This window comes from Solea senegalensis, linkage group LG2 (genome assembly GCF_019176455.1).
Source record: "Solea senegalensis isolate Sse05_10M linkage group LG2, IFAPA_SoseM_1, whole genome shotgun sequence".
Taxonomy (NCBI): Eukaryota; Metazoa; Chordata; class Actinopteri; order Pleuronectiformes; family Soleidae; genus Solea; species Solea senegalensis.
The window spans coordinates 2,226,887-2,250,631 of record NC_058022.1 but is presented as its reverse complement, the minus strand read 5'-3'; the positions used below and the strand labels follow the sequence as shown (position 1 = coordinate 2,250,631).

The window sequence follows — 23,745 nt, the reverse complement described above, 5'->3', positions numbered from 1 at the left end:
GAGCCACTCACATCCACACGCAAACACACACATACTGGTGCTAATGCATTCCCTAACCCCTTACCTTAACCTTACCCTACACAAACTGGCTTTCATATCATAGTGAGGACACATTATAGACATAATGCATTTTCGAGCCCCTTACCCTTACCTTAACCCTAACAACTAAGTGCCTAACCTTAACACTTAACCCTTAACCATAACCCTAACCAAGTCGTAACCCTCAAAAAGCCTTTTTTTTTGAAGACCAGACAAAATGTGTCCCTAACCCTACACGAACCACACAAGATTCACTGTGTATCGATGTCACACAATGTGAAGTGACATCAAAAGCTAATTACGGTGCCAAACATTGATTTTCAAGAAACATTTCTGGGAAATTGTTCTCCATTTGTGCTTAAAAAAAGAAAAATAACTTTTGATCGGATCGGATTTACTGAGTATTACGACATTAAAAAAGGAGCGTATGCACATTCCTGTGATCTTAGAGATCAGTCGAGTTACCGTAACGTCGTGCTGTATCAACCTGAAACTAGCGATTGAGAGCTGCGTTCCACTTTCCTCGTAAGTCGGAGCTGGGAGTTCACGGTGCTCCAGAGAGAAGTTGGGCTAGCCGTTGTTAGCAATACCCGCTAATGAAAAAGAGTGAGGATATAATCACAATATATGGCGATATCACAAGCACTTGAAACCATCTAGTGGGTGGAAATGTTAATTGATTTCATTTATTTTTTATGCTAATCCACAAAAAGTTTAATGTTTCTTTGTGACATCAGTTAAAAAAAACGATACTCGATAATTGTTTTTTTTTAACCCCTAGTGTTTGGCGGACGAATAAAAATGAATCAGTGAGTTGTACGACTGATTTTCTGGGACACAAATACGACAGGAGTGTAATTAAAAGCAGTTGTGTTTGTATCTGGGACGAGATGATACAATACTCGGTATCGATCCAATACTGGTCAAGATATCTGGATCGGATATTGGAAACATTTAAAACACAATACAACACAAACATCAGCAAGAGCATTTTTAGCTGAGTCATGCTGTGGTTCTGTTTATTTATTGTTTGATTTGTTACACAGTTAGTTCAAAAGGTGTAAAATGAAAATATCGGACTGATATCGCTAGATACTCATGGTTGAGGTATCGGAACATGACAAAGTGTGAAGGCAGTCGTCTTGGAAATCCTGACTCGGGGTACGCGAGGTTGCTCCGGCCGAGTTTCCAAGTTGGAGGTCCAGTGTTCACATGACATTGGAAATTCCGAGTTCTGACAACAAATGGAACGCAGCATGACACCACAAACTTCTGGGGAAATGTTAACTCAAGTCATAAATCAGGTGAGAGGTAGGCTTGTTTTCTCATAGTCTTGCATCCCAAACCGACTTCAGCCAGCGGAGTCGCCCCCCAATGGTCATTCAAGAGAACACAGGTGTTCTGGATCTAGAGAATCTGTCCATTCTCTGTACACAGTCTAGTTTTTACGACTAGGACTTCCGTTTTCATTCAGAAAGTGTCTTCTACTTCTACTAGCATGTCGAGCACATGCTCTTTAAGAAAACGTCCGTTTGTTGGCTTTGAAAGCTCCTCGACTGTGGACCGCGCTCTCTCGCAGCGTTTCTGAATCGCCGGTGTGTGATGAGGATTCCTTACCAGACATTTGCATTAGAAACCAGCTCCTCTGAACATGTCGTATCCTCATCATAAGTTCAGCAGTGCAGTCGTCTCCGGGTACGTCGCCCTCTTGCCTCTCACCGGCATGTGATACCGAATCTTCTTCCAGAACCTGGAGGAAGGAGAGAGGGACGGCGGCGGCGGCGAGGTCTGCACATCCTGTCCTGTCTTCTCCTTGTCCGCCGCTCTCGTCCGCGCGCACGTCCACCACCTTTGCCTTTTCCTCCGCTCTTTCCACCAACAAACCGCACCCTGTTTCTTCCTCAGGTGACGCACTGACTCTGGGAAGAGAGCCAGCTGAGCCGGGCTGATCTCCTCCAACTCCACCAGAACCACCTGGGAAGCAGGACGAAAAGCTTGAGCTTAGGGAGGCAGCTAATGAAAATGTACATGACCAGGAGAGGGCAAGGGTAAAGAGGTAGATGATGGATGTTTATGGGGGTATCAGAATGAGAAGGGTTAGTTTTCCAATCACAACCTAAAGCGGACATGGGCATTTTACGGCGTCCCTGTCTGGCCCATGGTATTTCAGTAAGTATTTATGCTGCGCATGCAATACAACTGTGTTGCTTTTATTTTGAAAAGCCTGACATATGGACGCACTTATCTGCGTCTGTCTGCACAGCGACAGGTGACGCTAGCCAGTTACCCCTGGCCCCCTTAAAATGTCGTCTCACGTTAAAAAAAGAAAATTTCATTCTGAATGGCGCGTTTTCAACAAGACATGGACTGCTAAAATATTTCTTTACATGCGTCAAAGGTAAAGCCGTGTGCTTAGTTTGTGGTACACAAGTCGTGGTGTTTAAGGATTACGATCTGAATCGCTACTACATGACCAAACACGAAGAGAAATACAAGAAGTTATCTGATGCAGAGCGCACAAAGGAGTCGGAGGCAACGTTGAGAACGAGGTCCGTGGTTGTTTTCTACTACGAGTGTGTCGTTTCAGGAGTTCATGAGTTATCATTATCTCCCTCCCTGTTTATTATCTTATGATCTAACCAGCGAAGCATCGTCACTCGTATGTAAACGCATCCGGTGTGATTGCAGCATTAGTGTGTGTGTTTGTAAGCGTGCAGGTGCACTCTGTGTGTGTGTGTGTGGGGATGGGGGTTGTGTGAGACAATATATTCACTGCACTACACCACAGTAGTATAGTATAATAGTATTCATTATATAGTGTAGTCATTTGATATTTTCAATAGAGTTGTTTAGTAATTGTGTTTATTGTGTGTTTGTATGTTGCCCAATTTACACCAAAACAATACAATTTACTGCTTTTTTTAGATAAAAGTGATAAAATTAAATTAAAATGAATTCAGATTTGGCCCGGCCCTCAACAATATTTTTTGTTTCTCATGTGGCCCCCTTGTGGAAAATAATTGCCCATCCCTGACCTAAAGCTACACTTTACCATGAATCCGAAACGATTCTCTGACCTTGAGCGTTCTCTCCAGCAGCGACCTGTGCATGGCCGCCACACACTCCAGCTGCTGCCTCGTGTCTCGGTGAACTTCACCGCCGTCCTCGTCAAAGACCTCGCTGCTCCTGCCGTCTCCTTCGCTGTTGTTGTTCTTGGAGAGGTTGTTGTTGTTGCTGCTGCCGGCGCTGCTCGTGTGTTTCTTGCCGGCGAAGGTGGCGGCGGTGTAGAGGAGGAGGAGGCGGCGGCTGGCTTGTATGTTCTCCTCCACCGTGTCCACTATGGCTGGAGGGGGGACACGGCAGGACATGAAGGCACGGCAAGACTTTTGACTTCACTTTTAAATCCCTTCTTAAAGTACGTGTGTGACTTACCCTCCCCGGGCAGACAGTCACGACCTGCTATGAAGAGTTTGTAGCCGCAGGACTTTTCCAACACTTGTGGCAGCGTGTGAAGGGCAAAGGTCTCGACTTCCTCACTGTATCCGATGGCTCGGGGTTGTGGGTAGGCCACGTAGGCGTCGTACAGCTTCCCATCTGAGTCTGATGCAGAAGAAGGTAAGGTCTTAGTCGTGCTAATAGAGATATATAGAGCATGTATGTGCATGGGCGCCTGATGGGTTTGTGAAAAGGTTCTGTTTGGGAAAAAGTCAGTGACATTTAATGAGAACAGTGCAGGGGGTTCTGTGGTTGATCTGTTTCCTTCCATCAGGCATCAGAGTTTACACATTACAGTGTGTGTGTGTGAGTGTGTGTGCTGTAAGGTCAAAGCATCACTGTTCTCACGTTGTCATGTGAAGAATCTGTTTTTGTGAGGTGACTTTAGAGCATTTTCAAACTTTCTGTGAAAGAAAAATGTGTGTATTTACATCCACTGTCACTAGAGTAGAAGGATAAGAAGTTTCGACTTGATGACGTACATGATGAACAGTAAAAATCTGATATTTGTGTGCAATGTTGAATATTCAGATATATTTTCATAATTAATCGTCACCTACTTTCATAATCGTGTCAGATATTTGTCAGATATTTGTTTGAAATTTGGTGGAAACTTTCTAACCTGAACCCTAAAATAATTCATTTGAGTTCAAAATATACAGCCTAGTAATTGTGTCCAGCATGTCGACCAGCAGAGGGCACTGTGAGCTCAGCCTGGCCTTAAAGAGTAACTAAACCCCTAAACCACTTTTTTCAGGTTAAAACTAGTGTGTAAGGTTTTCTAGTAATATCATTCACTGATTCAGGTCCAACTCTTGGTAGTTTTGTTTTCAGCGGAATTCAGCACGAGCGGGAGAGGAAGTAGGAAAATAAAACATCCGGTTTACTTTTCACAATTAAAGATCCCGTGTTGACACCACATCGTACTTCACTTTCATTTTCATTTGTTGTGTTTTCAACGTCTAAAGTGTATTTCCGTACGAGAAGAAACCCCAAAAAACCTAGTCTCTGACTCCAGCTGTGCATCTGGGCAGGCGGACGCGAGTGTGTGAAATGTCATGTGTGAGTGTGTAAACTAATTGAAATGTGTGTGTCTCACACTAAATGCAGCTCTAATCTGCCACTGGAAATTCCACAGCAAGCCACCGCTGCCACGATTTGCACTTGCTGTCACTCGATGGTCACGCCCCCTCACTCACCGAAAACTTCCTGCCCACTTTTTGTAGATTTTTAAAATCAGGCATGGGGCAGAGTCAGCTTTAGAACAGGGCTTTAGTTCCTATTTAAATATCATTTAAATGTCCTTTTTTTTAGCCCAAACATTAGACAGTGACCTTTGAGTCGAGTCGAACACCAATGGCAAAGTTGGAACAAATCTACTGTGTGTTAGCGTAGCTGTTAGCTACATCTGAATGACTCAGGTAGGCTGAAGGAGACACAACTACTCGCCTTACATTTCTTATATAATGTCTACAATAAAGAGTGTGTGAGTGTGTGATTGTTACCTTTATTCGTATAGAGGACTGGAAACACTCTCCTGAACCAAAGCACAATATCCACCTTGAAAAGGTAGAAGACTGTGACGCTGGTGATGAAGAGAAACGTCACACAGACAAACACGGACCCGATGGGAATCCTGAGGTCTGGATCTGTAGACATGATCATCATCACAGAGAGAGAGTTATTCATGTTTTTAATACGTCACGACTGGACTACTGTAATTCTCTGTGGGTATAGGACACTTGTCTCTTCATTGTCTACAAATTAAATGCTTAAATTAAATGCCTTGCTCAGGGGTACCACAGCTCTTTTTTGACCTGGAATCGGACTGACAACCGTCCAGTTACAAGCCAGTTTCCTTTAATGCAGCAGCTCGTCCACCACCTTTGTCCTCCCTCCACCGGCTTCCTGTTCGGTTCAGGATTTACTTTAAGACTTTACTGCTTGTTTTTAAGGTTTTAAATTGACTGGCCCCGAGTTCTGGATTTGATCTCTAGACGAGAGCGAGATCCGAGACCCGCATTCTAGAAACGTTCATATCCCTACTAAAAACATATCTCTTCTTCTTGGCATTAAATTCAAGATGAGGTAGACTTGTGGTTCCCAACCTGGGGTCAGAGGCATTTCTTGCTATATGCGGACTATGCAGCTGCATAGGGCCCCGCAGTCACCGGGGGCCCCCAAACTGCAAGTTCAAACTCATACTTGTCTTTATTTGCATGTATTGCATGCGTTCATTATGCATACATTTGCAAAGCATGTAAGTGTTCGTGGGTTAATCCGGTAAAAATCCCCTTTGGGCTGGGCTGTCATGTGGTAAGTCTGACAGGATGATTGACAGCCGCCCACCTTCCACTGAAGTGATGAGAATAACGGGAGACGCTAATTAAAATGTCATCAAAACGGCGCCTGGTGCAGAGAAACGCAAAAAGAAGAAAACCGATGAAGAGAAACGTTCACAGGACAAAGGTAAGGCAACTTTTTAACAAGTTTGTCTGCTACTAACGGGCTATGATTGTTGATCTGCTGATTTAGTTGAATTCCCCTTGCCAAATTATTAGAATATATTTTGTTGTATGTGTAGTTTGCTAATTTGGACAAACCTGTACATTTAAAGTGGCCTTTAGTGCATAGGACTGCTAGTTGCCAATGTCCACTTTGTAATGCACTGCAAGATATATGCAAACATATTCCCTTTATATCACATGGTGCTCATTTACTTCATTTTTATTAATTAACTAGTATTATGTGGAGATAAAACCAGAAATAGATGCTTAAACAGGGACACTGTATATTGTAATGTTTAATATAAAAACAGTGCAGTTATATGATATGAATATTTGCTTCTGATTTATTGGTAACCTAAGGAACTTTGTCTTTGCAGGAGCAATTTTGAAATATTTTTTAGATCCAGTTCAAGGAGAGCCAGGGGACCTTCATCAGCTTCTGACCAGCAAGCAGCTGGACCATCACCTCCAACAGACCTGGAAGCACAACTGCCAGTTTTTGGTCAACCAATTGATCCAGCTGACTGGCCATCAGTTCTCTCAGATTCATTCAGGACAGTCTTAGTGGGTAGAGGGCCCTTTCAGGTCAGCCCAGAAGAGAAGATGGTAGAAGCTTTCGTCATCATTACTTCTACAGAACATTAGTGAACCTCAAAGTTTATATTAAACCTTTTTCAAGAACATACTGTATCTGTTGCATTTGTTAATGTACTCTAGCCTGCTTTCCTCTTAAAATGTAACAAACTGCTTCATCGTCACATAATATATGAAAAAGTTAGGAATCTCTACCTCGAGTTTGAACAAATAGGGCCCCCAAACAGCTAGAAACGGCCCTGCCTGGGGTCCAGAGATTCGGCGGCTCCGTTTAAAACAGAATGGAGGAGGAGCGTGAGTTTTTACAAAAGTGTGAATAAAGAGGTAGATGATGGATGGACAGACGGATGTTTAGTGTGGTGTCATAAAAATATTGACTCAAGAGGGAGCTCTGTAGTGTTAAAGGCAAAAAAGTAACCAGACTTGCAAAGTTCCACTTTAAAAAGTCCGGTGTGATTTACTGTAAATGTTGTTGGGCTAAAGTTGTTGCTGGAGGTGGCAACACCAGCAATTTACTTCACCACCTTGCAGAACATACGTCCTGGAGAAACATGAAAGTTTCTAGTTACGTTCATACACAACACAAAATAGCAGTAGTTTTTTTTTTTTACCTGCTGGTAGCAGAGTGAAATATGCTTTAGGATGCCCCCGGGAACTCTGCGCTTGACACGTGTAGTTAATGAAGAAATCTTCCTCCCTTAGCTCAGTAATTGTCAGCACAACCTCCAACAACCAGCCTTTATGTAGTCCGTCTTCCATCTGCCAACTGAGGTGAGAACAGTCAGATGAGCTTTCTGTTGCAGAACACACTGATGAACAAAAAGAAAATTGGGAAAAGAACTGACGATTTTGTTGCGTTGATGTAGATACGGTCAGAGGGATCGGCGGATCTGATGAGTTTCTTTCCGGCGTACCAAAGAATGTCGATGAAGGGCATTCCAATACCCGGCACAAAGACGGTGCAGGGTTGGCTGAGACTGGAACCTAAACACATGTAAATGCAGAAACTATTTTAACAGACACAGACCCCGACAGGTGTGCCAGTAAGAACACAGTACGGAAGGGAAAATTCAAGGAACATTGTAGAAAGTTCAAGTGTTAATGATGAGGACTCACCAATGCGTGCACTGAGTGTTGTATTGGTTGGTTCACGCAGCTGTGGAGCCATGGAGTACTCCTCTGGAAAGACAACGAGCATGATATACAGTTTTACTTCAATCATCGGCTAGAGAATGCTTGGGTCTGTGATTCTGGAAAAACTAGCAAAAGCAGTTTGAATTTGTGAATCACTGAAAATCGTCCTCGTTTGTGGAACTTTGATTTTTCCTTTTTGCCATTTTTCCAGGACTTGCTGATTCGTTAACTTATTTAACCAGGTAACAACTTGTGGCCTTTGTCTGGTTCTTAGTTGGGATGAGTCGTTTGAACATGCTGTTTCAGATCATTTCAAGCCCTTCTCGCACTCCTTACACCTGATGTTATCCAAGTCTTTTAGGGTTACAAGCTCAAGGCTTTGGAGTGTTTCTATCTTGCACACTCAAGCACAAATCTCTGTTCTAACCAGTGTTGTGATGTAACAAAGTACAAATACTTTGTTACTGCACTGTACCATTTCCTAAATAAAATGTGTACTTTTACTGCGATACATTTCCCTTAACCATCTTCGTTACTACAAAATAAAAGTTGAGTTGTTGACGAAATGCCTGTTTGTGGTCGCGAGTTGTATTTAGCATCACCAGTTGTTAGCCGCAGATTTCGGCTCCATGTGGACTTAAAACGCACTAGTGCCTCGTTTACTGCGTCCGACACCGAGGCGCTGGTCTCCTGTCTCCGGGTTTCTGTTGTATACTCCAGACGCCGGGTTTCAGCTATCAGCTGTCAGCTGAGCGGCCAACCGGTGAGCTAGCTAGTTCACGCAGATAAACTGCAGATTTCGTCTCCAAGTTGAATTAAAACACAGTTTGAAATACAAGCAGACACAGGGAGGTTGAGGTACTTTTACTTCAGTATGTCTTTCAAGTACTTTATACAAGACTGGTTCAAACCTCTGACACTGGCATTAATCGTCTCTGACACGGATCCTTTGATTCCTCCGAGGTTGAAGGTTAAAGTACAGGTGTAGGCGTGCTGGTTGTGAGCGTTGACCCCTTTAATCATCAGTGTGGTCTTGTCCCTGTAGATGTACTGCCCTTTGTGATCTTCTATGGGCTGACAACCCTACATGAGGATAGGAATCATTAGCTTTTTGTAACGGCAAAAAAAAGAACAAACGTCATTGCTCAAGAGCAGTTTGTCACAACTCACTCTGTACCACGTGATAGAGGAATTGATGTTGTAGCTGTTGAGTTTTTTGATGTAGTCCTTCAGTGGGCACGAGAGGATGTCATTGGCTTTCTTTGTTAGTTCTTGTTCAGCCTTCAACGGTCTTCCACACTGTCCAGCAACGGGCAGGTCAACCCTCAGCCTGGTGGACTGATTGTAGCAGTGAAAAGGTGTCCTGTTGGAAAACGGAAAAAGTTACTCTTTTATTGTCTGTTGTTAAGGATGACAAAGCCTTTGTCAGCTACAAAGAATGTGACCTCCTACAATCCCACCTTGCTCTTCATAAACTTTCTCTTGCTCTATGGAACTTTGGTGAGCTTTGACCAATGTGTTCTAATCATCAGAAAATGCCATATTTTATGAGATGACTTGGTATTGAAGGGGGAGGTCGCTAAGACAAGATGTTCTTGGTTTGGATTCAAGATTCAAGATTCAAGATTCAAGATTTCTTTATTGTCATACCAACACACATTAGACATGAGGTCAGAACGAAAATCAGTCTCTCCAGAACCCGATCGGCCCAGCGATAAGAAGAATAAGAAAAGAAGAAAGAAGAACCAACAGTTTAACTTAACAAAATATAAATTAAAAAAATTTAAAGTTTAGACCTCTGGAGGTAAGGTGCTGTGCAAAAGAATTTTGTGCAAGGGTGGTGTACGGTACTGGGGGCATGTGCAAAGTACAGTCCGTGGGGGGGTGGGGGCAGCAAGGCTATGGGGGCTAAAGAGACTTCAGGAGTCTGACAGCTCCAGGGTAGAAGCTGTTCCTCAGTCTCGTAGTCCTGCTCTTGATGCTCCGTAGCCTCCTGCCTGAGGGGAGGGGGGTGAGCTGTGTGTGTGCTGGGTGGGTGGGATCTCTCATGATGCAGGTGGCCCTTTTCCTGCATCTGGAGGTGAAGATGTCCGTGACGGTGGGGAGGCTGCTGCCCACGGTTCTCTGTGCAGCTTTCACCACTCTCTGCAGAGCAGCTGCCGTGCCACACAGTGATGCAGGAGCACAGGACACTCTCCACTACACATCTGTAGGAGGTGATAAGGGCTGAGGAAGTTCAGATTTGGAAAATATTGACGCAAATTTGTAAATTATTCCACGACGCAGGTCGATGATGTCAATGTCCAGAGCACGCGTATATGCAGAAAGACTGGACTCTGATATGAATATTTTCAATTACTGACCACAGCCATCAGATATAAATCGGTCAGCGCGGGACAGCATTTGTAGTTTAGGAAGTCAAGGGGTTTGTGTTCCTGAACTGTGTGGAAGTGTTTAAGTTCAACTTAAGTTAAGTTGAAATTTTGTTCCTTGCATGAAAATATATACATTCATTCAATCATTGTCAACCACTTTATCCTCCACATGAGGGTCCCTGGGGTTGGCCGTTGGAGCCAATCCCAGCTGACACAGGGCAAGGGCAGGATTACTCCCCGGACAGGTCCCTAGTGACCTTCTGGAAATAATACTAGCTACGGCAGTACCGTGTGGCACTGCAATTAAAGGAAACAATTCAAACTTGACCATTAAAAACCCACTGGAGTTTAAATTATACAGTCTAGAAGCACTTGAGAGTGTTTGAAGTAAAGGGCCATCAGTTGGTCGGGCTCGCGAACTCCAGTCTTTTGCTGCTTGGCAAAAGTGCTAGCCACTCTGTCTTCTGAAAAAGTCTTGTTTTTACGTTTGTAGTTAACTTTGTTCTCTTTTTACAATTTCTATGCGTGGACATGTTGCTACACTGTTTGCAGTGCGTCAAACACCATGTGGAGCACACTGGCGTTGCTAACAATGGCTAGCCCAGGAGACGTTTGCGTTACTGTCAATTCAGAGGTGATCAATCCCAGTTCCGACTTCCAATGTAAATGGAATGCGGCACAAAGTTCCCATCAATCAACTCAACCAACATCATTAAGTCCATTTCATCTGTCTCTCTTTTTTTGGCTCATTCGCTGCTGGGTTGTTGTTGTTTTAGCTTAGCCGTCTACTGGTACAGACAAAATTAAATCCAGGAACCGTCTGAATATTAACTCATCATCACCGTCTCGCTGTTGTTACCTCAGTATGGCCACGTACTCCCCGTCATCGTCCAGCGTGACATTAAGGAACCACAGAGCCTCCCCTCGCACCAGGACCCGTCCGGTCTGGTTGTGTATTACTCGGCCCGAGTTGTACCAGGTGATGTTGTACGGGACCGAGTTGAGGTCAAAGACGTCCGGAGACACCAGCGTGCTGTTGAGCATCGCCGCGTCTCCGGGGACCGAGAAAACCCTTTCAAACTGGAGCTTGTAGTTGGTGCAGTTCTCTGCAACAAGCACACAACGATGGAGAAGAATGGGTTAGGCATTTATTCGGCCAGTAGATGGAAAAACAAGCCAAACAAGAGAAAGAAGCGCAGCACTTTTCTTCTCTTGAGTTTATTTTTATAAAAACCACTTGTTCTTCTTGGATGTTTTCCTCACGCTCTGGCGTTCAGTGAGTAGCTCATGTTGCCCAGAGAACATTGTGTTTGCCTTCAGGGATTTTTCCATCAAAGTCGATGTCACTAAAGTGGAATTTTCCACTTTTACTCACAGCTTCACATGAACTTTTCCTTGTTTTTTTCTCTCTCTCTCTCTCTCTCAATAACAATGTTAAAAAACAGACTGTAAACGGTCACAGGAGGCAGATTGCGTTTCTCCTCATCCTCACATATACTTCACACACTGGTATAGTGACATTAGATGAAGATGGAGCGACAGATTAGGTGACTGATTTTACAGGCTATTTTTTGTAGCCTTTTCAAATATTTTTCTTATGTCAAGTACATTTTATCATCTCAAATCAGCTTAAAACAAACAAAAATGTTATTTATAGCGGCACTATATTCTGTATAGTGTGTGTTTATTCGTATGCATTACAAGTGACAGCCGTTTTCTCAGCGTTTTTTTTTCTTTGTTTCTTTGTTTTCAAGAAGGGAAATCGTGTGTGAGACTCCTAAAAAAAAAAAAAAGAAGGTCACGTGACGTAAAACACAGATTACTGCAGTTCCAGCAGTGGCCACAAGATGGTTGTAAAACTCTTCGGTCGCACACGGATGCGACGACGTCAGTGTTAGACGAAGACCAGACAACACATGAAATATTTAACACCTGAATATTCTCATGTGTTTGATGACGATGTCATCTTTGAAATAGGATCCAGATTAAGTTACATTTTAACCATGTCACGTGTACGACTGGGAAATACATGGATATTATATCTATAGTATGCCACAGATATCAGATTGTTCGTGATAAAGTATTTGTGGTACTTTATCACGTACCTGTGACAGTACTGTGACTGTTCCTGGTTTTAAAGGCTGTTGCATATTGAATACATTTGCAAATATTACATACATGTATATATATGTATATATGTATACAAACATTGATATGTCGACAAATTTATATTTATAAAGGTCACTTAATACCACCTCTTTTAATTTGAACCTGAATCATTTGTGTTATAGCAGAATTTGACCATATTTAGAGTCAACGTCATTGTTTTCTAACACAGGTAAATATCCTTCATTTAAAGAAATAAAGCAGGTATTTACAGTGTATTACAGCCTGTGTGCAGCTTTATATCCACACATATCTTATTGTCTATATCCTGAATCCCTATATAAGGGATATAGGGATTCAGGATATAGACAATACATTTGAAAGTGTATATTAAACTGAAGCTCAACTTTGAATATTATGAATCAATCTGTGTATTTTGTGTATATGTATACGTATATGACATGTGTGTGTAGTGTTGATAAAAGTGACCTCACCCTCGGCCTCACCTTGCACAAAACCTGTACCGATCCCAAACAATCCACAGAAGAGCAGAAGACTCAGACTCAGGTCCATGGCTGAAAAACACAAGTGAGAACTTCATCAGCAACAGTGAGGAATGAGCAGCATCGCAGAGACAGTTGCGTCATCGACTGCCTTTAAACAAACAGCTGATGACTTACTGGAACACTTCAGTCCATGTCAGGGTCACAGGAGGTCACAGGAGGTCACAGGAGGTCACAGGAGAAACCTCATACACTCTTTTCTCTTTCACACCAAACTTCAAACTACTTCATATTTTTATAAAGTGTCTCTCTCTCTCTCTCTCTCTCTCTTGACCCCACCCCTCTGTAAACCTCCTTTCCTCCCACACACACACACACAGATGACAACATGTTGGTGTGTGTGTGTATATGTGTGTGTAGGTGTGTGTGTGTGTGTGTGTGTGTGTGTGGAGTCATTTATCTGGAAAGCTCTGACAAAGCGCAACGTCACGGTTTGGAAAAATGCCCAGAGATTCCTGAACAATTTTCACCTCCAAGTGAACATTCCGACTCAGCCCTGAGGCTTGTACACAGTTGAATGAATGAATGAATGAATAAACGCCACGCTTTAGGGAGGATTAGCTTCCTGTTTTCCTCTGAAACTGCTCCAGTCAGTCGAGTCGTGACAGGACGGTGGTGATTCACTGCTTTATCTCGCTGACAGGAAAAGAAAGTAAACTGCTTATCTCCCGTTCATTCCAAAGTCCACAGAGAAAATCAGCGTTTTTAAATCACAGCAACACACGAGGTGTTGATCCACTGCTGCCTCCGTCACTAAGTTCACATGTTATTCTGTGACTTTCTGTGTTTGGAATCCTTCCCTCGGATTTACCTGAATGACAGAAACCAACCAAACACGTCAGCAGTGGACCAGCAGCTCCTGAGTTCCTACCAGCTAAGAATGCTGATTTTTAAAGTGGCAAACCTATTATAAGTCATATATATATATATATATATATATATATATATATAAGTCAACTTAGACATAGACTGACGTACATTTTTATCAGGTGAGACTTTGCTCAGTGGCTAAGAAATGTATTTTATGTAGATTTTTGGGCTTTTTTCAAGAAAAAAAACTTTGATGGCCTTTAAAGGGTTAAAATTTCAAATATTTGATATGTATATTTCAGGCTGAAGTAGCTTCAAAAGATTGACTCATTTAAAGTGAAAAAAAATAAATTAATATATAATATTTTTACAGCAGTATTTGGGTGGGTGGCATTTTCTGTGTCATAGCCCCACCCCTCTCTTGCTCCTGATGTCATAAACATATGACATCAAATATTGATAATATGAAAAACATGTTACATTTTCAGTTAAATTCTTTGACCTTTGAACTGAATTTGTGTGATATCGATTTCGGGTCAGTATTGGTCCGATAGCGACACTGATCGGCTCATTCTTTGGGGTTTTTTTAACAGTAGAATTAACCTCTTTGCAGTCGTCTTGGCGTAGAATAAACCACTTCCTGTGCGCAGCGTGGCAAACACAGCTACACAGAGAGCACTGCGTGTGTAAAAAAAAAAGTGCCTGTGTTGCAAAAACCACAAGGTCGCCGCATGTTGGGAAACGAGCTCATAAACGGAACAAATTTGTGCAACGGTTGATTTCATGAGTGACACAAAAGCAACATGTGTCCATTTACTTGTGTTTGCCCTCAGTTAAAGGGGCAGTCAACTGTAATCTGCTTGGTCATGCAAACTCTGTCCATCTGTTTTTGGTGCCGCACTGACGCAGCGAGGACGGGTCCAAGGTTGTGACAACATGAACTCATCGAGGACATGTAAACAGCAGGAGGTCACGCTCTTATTTAAGTCCACGTTCTGGTTACAATCCCTGGAATAAAATAACAACAAGTGTATTTTCTAAGGACATAAATGGATTTGGGGTTTTTTTCTCATTAATGTGGATTTCCCTGATGATTCACGATAAACATGGGTCAGTTTTAACCCGTGGTAGTAAAATATAATACATTATATTTTATAAATTAAAATGATATTTTATTAAGTATAAACGACACAGTTTTTTTTAACTGATACACCGATACTGAGGACCGGTCCGATACTGATATTGGTCTGATATTGGACAGATTAAAGTTTTCAAATCTGATACAATCCGAAAATCCTACATCTTGCACGAAGAGGCGTTCATGAGAAGTTCCAGAAGTAAATTCTTCTGCTCAAAACATCTAGGAATGAGCCGATATCGGACTGATACTGATCTGATACTTGTCGTATATAGGAGGGTTAAAAATGTAAAATCCAATTTAATCCAAAAAGCCAATATATTGCAAGAAGAAGCATCCAAGAAAAGTTCCAGAAGTGAATTCTTCTGCTCAAAACATCTAGGAATGAGCCAATATCAGACCAATACTGATCTGATACTGGCTGTATATCGGAGGGATATAAAAATGTAAAATCCGATATAATCCAAAAATCTAGTTCAAGTGTCCATGAAAAGTGAACAGTGAATTCCACCGCTAAACAAATGGGGAGGAGCCGATTCGATACTCAGACCAGTATCGGATCAATCCGATACCAGGCCGATACTGATATTGGTCTGATATTGGACAGATAAAAGTTTTAAAATTTGATACAATCCGAAAATCCTACATCTTGCACAAAGAAGCGTTCATGAGTTTCAGAAGTAAATTCTTCTGCTCAAAACATCTAGGAATGAGTTGCTATCGGGGGCCAATACCAGTCCAATACTGGTCAGATATCGTAGAGATAAAAGTGTAAAATGGGATATAATCCAAAAATCCTATATACTGCACAAACAAGCATTGGGGGAAAAGGGAATTCTACTACTACTATTACTACTAGGAACATCACTGAAGATGTGTCCAGAGGCATCAGTAGATGTATGTACACAGCTACACAAAAAAAACTGGGGATGGGCCGATACCATATTCAGTATCAGTGCTGGAATCGGACTGATACCAATACTAACACTGGTCAGATATTGGAGTCTGTTTATTTCGTCTTTATGGGCGCACAATATTTGTTGCACATTTGGAAAAGCTTGAATCATAGTCTGAAATGACTGTCGGACTGATATCGGTCTCGTGGTATCGTGTCATGGACGCAGCTAACATAGCATTGCTACATGGTTTCTGTTAAATCTGCGACACCTTACCGACTGCAGCTTTCATTCAGCCTAAAAATGGCTCCCATTTCCCAGCAACCTGTGCAGAGTCACGCTTGCTCATCGTGTCGAGGATAAACACATTAGTGCTGATATTTTCCATCATCCTTTCACCCTTTTTTTTCTTTTTCCTCATCTGCTTCTCACAGCATCCTCTGATTGTTTGGTGTCTGAAAGGGAAGCGACAGAGTCTCCTGGTAATAGTCAGCGTTTGAAGTGTCCATTGTTTCTCAAACCTTTTATATCTTCTTGGAATTAGTGAATTAAATTTGTTTTCTCGCTAAGGGATCGCATTTTTGAGGCACTAAACGCTGGTGAAAACGGACAAAAACTTGGCACAGAAAACATAACATTTTTATAAAAATAATAGTGGCATAAAAAGTGGCATAATATCACTCAACAGCGCCCCCAAAGGTGAAACCCGGTAGGACAAAGCAGAAACTAACAAAAAAGTCTACAGGGACCACGGTCTCAACTCGACAGGAAGTCAGCCATTTTGACATTTTGGCGTCCATCTTTGCGATTTCGTAGATTAAAAAACTTGTCCGCGCCCGTTGTCACAAAACAGGAAGTGTCCTGTAACTCTGCCGTACACTGATCGATCGGCTCAAAACTCCATACGTGACACAAGAGAGCGACCCTGAACGCGTCACCAAACAATTTGACTTGAACTTGACCCGACACGAAGCCGTCCATCTTGTTGATTTGCACCAACGTAAAAAAAATTGGTCAATTTGTACACGACACATCAAAAATGAAAAGTTACCCAAAGGGCGTGGCCACGGCAATCATTGGAATTTCAACCAAGTGTCCCGTAACATACCAAATTCAGCTTAGGGCCCCTTAAAGACTTGGGCCGGCCCTGGACCAAACAACTATTCATTAATTAAGGAAATAATCATTGCATTTAAGTCTTTTGTGTCCACTCCTTAGATTATTGTTGTTGTTGTGATTTATTTAACTAATAAATTAATCTTCTACTATGACCTTTGTTGTACAGTGCACTTGTAATCCAGAATAAAAGGCTTTTTTCCCCCAATAATCTGTTGAAAAAAAACAGTGATAATCTGCTGTGCATCCTCAGCAACTGCCAAAGAGAATCTTAAAAAAAAAACAAAAAAACACTGCATCAACACTTTAAACTTTCCTCTTTTTGACAGTTTCCTCACAGGAAGTCATGTCTCCATTAACCGTTGTGTGCAGAGCAGGTCAACGTTGACACGTGTGGGAGAGAAGTTAACAGGATTCACGTAAGAAAGATGACACCTTGTGACCACACGTGCACACATATTCATATATATATATATATATATATATATATATATATATATATATATGTATGTGTATATGTGGTACGTGTCAGAGGAAACTTTGAAAAACCACTGCATCAGCAACAAACACCGCCTCTAAAAACACACACACGAGGCAGCTCTCACTTCTCTTGTGCTTTTACGTTTCGCCTCAGCCTGACATGAGTCCCCGCGCCTCCGCTCGTACCGCAGCCCGCTGAGGTTCGTCTCGGCTCTTCCCACGCTCCTGTCCTCTCCTCTGCGCCTGGACTTGCCCCAGAGTCAAAAACCCCCACGCTGCCAAAAAATAAAAAACCCTCACATGTTCCTCCTAAAAATGTCCACATGCACCGACCGATCTGAGTGAGATAAAATAAAAATCCAAACTTCTGGACCTAGTTCTTGTCATAGAGTGAGTTTAAAGCAGAGGTTTCAAAACCTGCGGCCTGTTGACCACATGTGGCCCTTCAAATCTAATTCATGCGGCCCACCGTTTAATATCAAAATGTTAAAAATATTAGGATTTATTCATTCATTTTGCCTCACAGATGTGTTTTTATTTTGACCTCTAGAGCGTCCCATACTAAAATGAGCACTTTTATTTTGAAATTCTTTGAAATACAGTCTCAGATAGTGTGAGTGTGATTTAATATCGTCATATAATTTTAATCTCACATTGCACACACCCCAAAAAAAAATAAAAACAAAAAAATCATCATAGATACGTTCTCTCATTGCCAAAACAAGCACTTTTATTTTGAAATTCTGAGGTTTAAAGGGATAGTTCAGGTTCTTTTTGGTCACACAGTCAGCACTGGAATGTGTTTATCTCCAGACATTCCTCAGCATTACTCATGCATTTCTACATGTACATAGTGGCTCTGGACGATATACGGGGAAAAAACACGTGAAAACACAATTTACTGATTTACATCATTAAAGGTGAAACCCGGTAGGACAAAAGCCCAAATTCAACCTGTTTCCTCACATTCAAGGACTTTCCGGGACCAATTCCCTTAAATTCAAGGAGCTTTCAAAGACTTTCCAGGACCAATTCCCTCAAATTTAAGGACCTTGCAAGAATTTTCCAGGACCAGATCCCTCAAATTCAAGGACCTTTCAAGGACTTTCAAAGACCTGTTTCCTCACATTCAAGGACTTTCCAGGACCAATTCCCTTAAATTCAAGGAGCTTTGAAAGACTTTCCAGGACCAATTCCTCAAATTTAAGGACCTTGCAAGAATTTTCCAGGACCAAATCCCTCAAATTCAAGGACCTTTCAAAGACTTTCCAGGACTAATTCCCTCACATTCAAGGACTTTTCAAAGACTATCTAGGACCAATTCCCTCAAATCCCCATTAAACGTACCGATCTGCTTTAAACTTCATACAAGAGACTATTTGGATGTCTAAATATTCTGATTTGGTTTTATTTTGTAGTTGTTTTTTTTACTTGTTTGCCTTCTAGTGCTTAAATAACACTATAATTAATGCAATTTATAGTGTTACATTTGTATCAATAACACTCAAGATATGGAGGAAATAAATCTTAATTCACTTATTCACATCATTAGATTCTACCCCAAAGGAGAAATCCCGGAGGCCAAAATCCAAAACTAAGTTGCACAAAAATTTCACCAAACTTGGTGGAAGCATGTCACCGCTCAAGATGAACAAAAAAGTCTACTGCGACCACGGCCTCAACTCAACAGAAAGTCAGCCATTTTGAATTTGGCGTCCATCTTGGCAACTTATACATTTCATAAATGAACAAACACGTCTGTGCACGATAATCGTACCAACATCAAAAAAACACGTCTATTTGTACTAGTCACATCAAAGATGAGAAGTTACCAAAAGGTCTCGCAGAATCAAAATGGGCGTGGCCACAGCAACTATTGGAACGTTGGCGATTTCGACCATTCGCCACAAAACAGGAAGTGCCCTGTAATTTTGCTGCCAGACTTTGACCAATCTGCTCGAAACTTCACACACGAGATAAGAGACCCGGCCCTAAAACATCAGTACGTGAAAACTGAGTCATTGTGTGGGCACACAATGCTGCTTGCAGCTTTCATTTTCACATTTGCATTTTATTGCTATTTCCACAAATAATTTCATTCCAGGTAATAATGTTACATTGTTACTTAGTACATGACAATATAATAAAAAATCTTGATGCTTAAATCATTGATTGATTGATTGATTCATTCATTCATTCATTCATTGTCACTGCACATGAGGGTTGAGAAAAGTAAAAGCACATTTACTGTGGTTACATGTGGTTAGATTTAATCTGCATAAAGATCAGAATGTGGTCTGAAAAGAAACCCAACTCTGCAGCTTCTGCTTCTGCACATACATTTAAAAAAAAATAAATAAAAAAAAGTGAGTTTTATTGTGAAAGTCTTGTCAGATTCACAGAGAATCTGTGGGAAAATAAGGTTTGCTGTTGATTTCAGGAGTTGGTGGGAGGTTTTTAACTAAAGTTACTGCTTCTCCAAGGGAGGAGTCATGACCGTAAACGAGATTTGACCTCACACTCTGATCTTCACCCTCTGTTTCCCATCACACACACACACACACATGCACACACACACACATGCACGCACACACACCCATGATTTTAGTTTTTCAGTCACATTACTAATACAGAAAATATTTCATCAACAATCCAAATGTATCTGTAAAAGTAGAGCATCAGTATCTGGTCCCATCTGTTTCAAAGGGGTTTGGAAAAATGTAAATAAAACTGCTGTTGTAATGTATAGCAAAGCTTGGAGTGTAAACAGGGTTCCCAAACCTTGGTTGACATCAAATTAAACGACTTTTCGCAGACTTTCCAAGACCAATTCTCTCAAAGACTTTTCAAAGGCTATCTAGGACCAATTCCCTCAAATTCAAGGACTTTCCATGACCAGTTGCCTCAAAATCAAGGACGTTCCAGGACTGATTCCCTCAAAATCAAGGAATTTTCTGGGACCTTCCAGGACTAATTCCCTCAAATTCAAGGACTTTTTCAAAGACCAATTCTGTCAAATTCAAGGACCTTTCAATGACTTTCCAGGACAGAGTCCCTCAAATTTACAGACATTTCAATGACTTTCCAGGACCAGTCCCCTCAAATTCAAGGACTTTACAGGACAGATTCCCTCAAATTCAAGGACTTTTCAAGTGTTTTCTCCAGAGTTAATGTCTCTTAGTTTGGGGCCCTCTGTGGCACTTGGGAAAATATCTATGAAATTAAAGACTCGTCATCTTTGAGATAAATATAAAGCACAATAAATATAAATAAAATCGTCGACAGGAAACAACATTAGATGAAATTAGATGAAATGAGGAGATATGATGTTAAAAATAGTTTGTGTGACACGAGATTTATGAAGAGGCTTCATTTTGTCTCAAAGAGGTTTTTAAAACTTAAAAACTCCTCCACAGAGGAACATGAACATACCGTATAAAATCACCACATTATATATGTTCCGAAAAAGTGTCTACACGGTCATTATCCACCAATTATTGCAATTGTTTGTGAACAATCTAATTAGTAAATAGAGGTAAACTGATTAATATTTGGACATTTTCATCAAAAACATTGGTCATTATGGGCCAATTATTAAAATCGACATGTTTTTGTTCTCAGACACTTGATAAATGTGTTATAATTTGTCGTAATTAAGTCTTTGACCACTAGTTAGCAGCAGGTTTTCTTCTCTACTCTCACTGGACAAATAAAAAAGTGTGTTTACAACAACGTCTGTGTCTTAAAACAGACTTAACATGTATTCTCACGCGTGTGCTGTGATGTGCATCATATTTATCGTGTGAAACAAAGAAACACATGAATGTGATGCAGACAGAAGCTGGTAAACATGTCCCCAAGTGTGAGTGCATTCACCCGCTGTAGTTTCACTTGTGTTATTGTTGGTGTGAAATGCAGTGTGGTTGACCTTTACGTCTTTCCTGTTCCACTCGTTCACTCTTTGTTTGAGCAGCAGGTGAAAATGTTCACACATCATTTTCATTATTATCATTATTATCATTATTATCATTATTATCATTATAATCATTATTATCATTATTATCATTATAATCATTATAATCATTATTATCATTATAATCATTATTATCATTATTATCATTATAATCATTATTATCATTATTATCATTATAATCATTATTATCATTATTATCATTATAATCATTATTATCATTATTATCATTATTATCATTACACAGCACGTAACTTCTGAGGATCATGTGAATAAAATGCAACCGTTTATGGGTTTATTTTTTAAAAAAATGTAATATTTCATTTCATTCTACTTTAGTTGAGGAGTTAATGCAACAAAAAGTAAGAATTAAGACGTCGTTGTTGTCTCACCTCAGAGGACGCAGGATGAACGAGGCGCAGCGTGCAGAGGAAGCCTGACCTTTGACCCGTGCGTGCAGACGGAGGTCGGACTCAGCGCTTCCGTCCCGCGCCTCCACATGAGGAAAAACACAAACAATGCCGACGTTAGAGGAGGAAAAAGTGTGTTTATGTTTCACCTCCTTCAACTCTTTGTTTTAATTTCCCTTGAGTCAACAGGTGGAAAACAAATGCTTTTTTACTGGTTCAATATTATTATTATATTTTTTAAAATATGAATCAAAGAACCCTTAATAAGACTTATTTTAATTGTAAGTCTAATAATTTGACCATATTTATAGTCAATTTCATAACTTCTAACATAATTAGTGTAAATATCCTTCATTTAACGTAAAAAGCCAAAAAAATCCGGTGTTATCTGAAATGAAAGGTAATACTAGGTGCCATACGAATACTATGTACATACAGTACATAGTATTTTGATTTAGAAGGAGTTTACAGTGTAACATGAGTCCAGAGAAACAAAGTGTGTGCAGCAGTGAACGATTCCCTCAAATTCAAGGACCTCTCCAGAACTTTCCAGCACCGATTCCCTCAAATTCAAGGACCTTTCAATGATTTTCCAGGAATAACACGCACAAATTCAAGGACTTTCTAAGACTTTCCAGGGCCAATTCCCTCACATTCAATGACCTTTCAAGGACCTTCCAGGACACATTCCCTCAACTTCAGCTTTAGGCTTTACCAGTGAGATTAATGAAGACGCTTCTTGTCTCTGAGATGTTTTTAAAACTTAAAAACTCTTAAGAATCTTGAGGGGGAAAAACTCTTCTTCCACAGACGAGCATGAAAATACACAGTAAAATCACAAGATTATGTGTGTTTCCCATTTTGCTGGAGGTGTGAGGGGACACCTGGGTTTTCCCCGGAGCAGAGGAAACCCCCACCCTCACCACCTGGGACCTGAAGTGTTTTAACTAAAGCGTGTTTTTCCAGCAGGACGTGCTGAAAGAGAGAGAAATCACTTTCAACCACACGTGTTTTTCTTTGTTTACTCACACACACACACACACACACACACACACAGAGCAGGGGAAGTTGTGTGTGGTTACACATTGGTGATGAATGCCAATGATGACAAAAAACACCATCGACTGCGTGGGTTCTTACTCAACACACCAACCAAAGTCACTCACTGCTTGGCCACTAAATGTGTTTATGTTAAACACTTAGAATTAAGCGTCGTCAGCACAAACACGTCAATAAATAAATAAATACTGAAATTTGAGTCTTTTTGGTTTTCTTTGCATCTTTAGTTTTCTGTCGGAGGACAGTTTATAATGTGTGGACAGTTTTAGGTATTTTTCTGGTTCTGGTTCTCAAACATCATGTTCTAATCACACCACAGATCTGAAGCTGCTCCGCCTGTGTGCTGACAAATGCTCCTCCCTGACAAACAACACGGTTGCCATGTCAACACACATACTGATGTCTCTCTGTCAGAGGACAGAGAGACTGTCCCCAGCTCTTCAACTCACCTGTGTGAAGTGGAATCGCAGCAGCAGCAGGAGCAGCAGCAGCAGAAGAAGACGTCAAACAGGTCCCATGAAGACGCTCCTGTAAAAACATGGTTGTCTCACTGGTCTCAGTCGTGTCCTCCTCAGGCTCTGACTTCCTCTTCTGTGGAGAGTTCAGCACGTGTTGCAATTTCCTTTCAAGTGTCCCAATGTCTGTTGAGTAATCACAGGGAGGAGAAGAAGAAGAACTCTGGATCCTGGGAGTCACGTGATTCACGTCCCTCACACTCACAGAACTTTATTCAAAATCACGCACTTCTCAAACATCTGCTGTGTTTTCTTCACACACATAAAATCACTTTAATCCTAAAATCCCAGTTGTTCTCTCCTCTGGCACTGAAGCGTCCATTTAAAAAGCTGTGATAGGGAGACCTCTTGTGGCTGAAACGAGAAGTACAACATGTCCTTGAACTGTTTATTTACAGCAACATTCGTCTCTCGCACACTGGTGCAGTGAAATTAGATCAAGAAGAGATCAGGTGACTCCAATTACTGTTATTTATTGTTTGATTTGTTCCTCAGCTGCACTCTGATCACATACAGAAGAAGAGTAAGTGCCACCAGA

The 23,745-nt window shown here is 41.2% G+C and overlaps 1 protein-coding gene across 4 annotated transcripts; it reads right to left on the bottom strand.

Annotated features, from left to right (window-relative positions):
• Positions 1-1,043: 1,043 nt before the first annotated feature.
• Positions 1,044-23,303, bottom strand: zmp:0000000936 (interleukin-1 receptor type 1). Of its 4 annotated transcripts, none has more exons than XM_044019252.1 (13): positions 23,142-23,303; positions 21,616-21,716; positions 12,745-12,825; positions 11,004-11,250; positions 8,940-9,132; positions 8,681-8,852; positions 7,752-7,814; positions 7,481-7,619; positions 7,247-7,401; positions 5,040-5,183; positions 3,472-3,639; positions 3,117-3,382; positions 1,044-2,013 (listed from the first exon to the last, which is right to left on the bottom strand). In XM_044019252.1, exons 3-13 carry the CDS (start codon positions 12,821-12,823, stop codon positions 1,705-1,707), a joined length of 1,935 nt encoding a protein of 644 aa, XP_043875187.1. In that variant the 5' UTR covers positions 12,824-12,825; positions 21,616-21,716; positions 23,142-23,303; the 3' UTR covers positions 1,044-1,704. The 4 variants fall into 4 exon arrangements, with proteins under 4 accessions (XP_043875187.1, XP_043875189.1, XP_043875188.1 ...); XM_044019254.1 differs by having other exon boundaries at positions 12,757-12,825; XM_044019253.1 differs by lacking the exons at positions 21,616-21,716; positions 23,142-23,303 and adding an exon at positions 12,931-13,043.
• Positions 23,304-23,745: the final 442 nt, after the last annotated feature.

Coding starts and splice junctions, on each gene's coding strand:
- zmp:0000000936 (XM_044019252.1), bottom strand. CDS start 12,823: ATGGACCTGAGTCTGAGTCTTCTGCTCTTCTGTGGATTGTTTGGGATC. Junction 11,251..12,744: donor TGTGCAAGGTGAGGCCGAGG/GTGAGGTCACTT, acceptor TGCTTGTTGCAG/AGAACTGCACCAACTACAAG. Junction 3,383..3,471: donor TGACTGTCTGCCCGGGGAGG/GTAAGTCACACA, acceptor TCCCCCCTCCAG/CCATAGTGGACACGGTGGAG.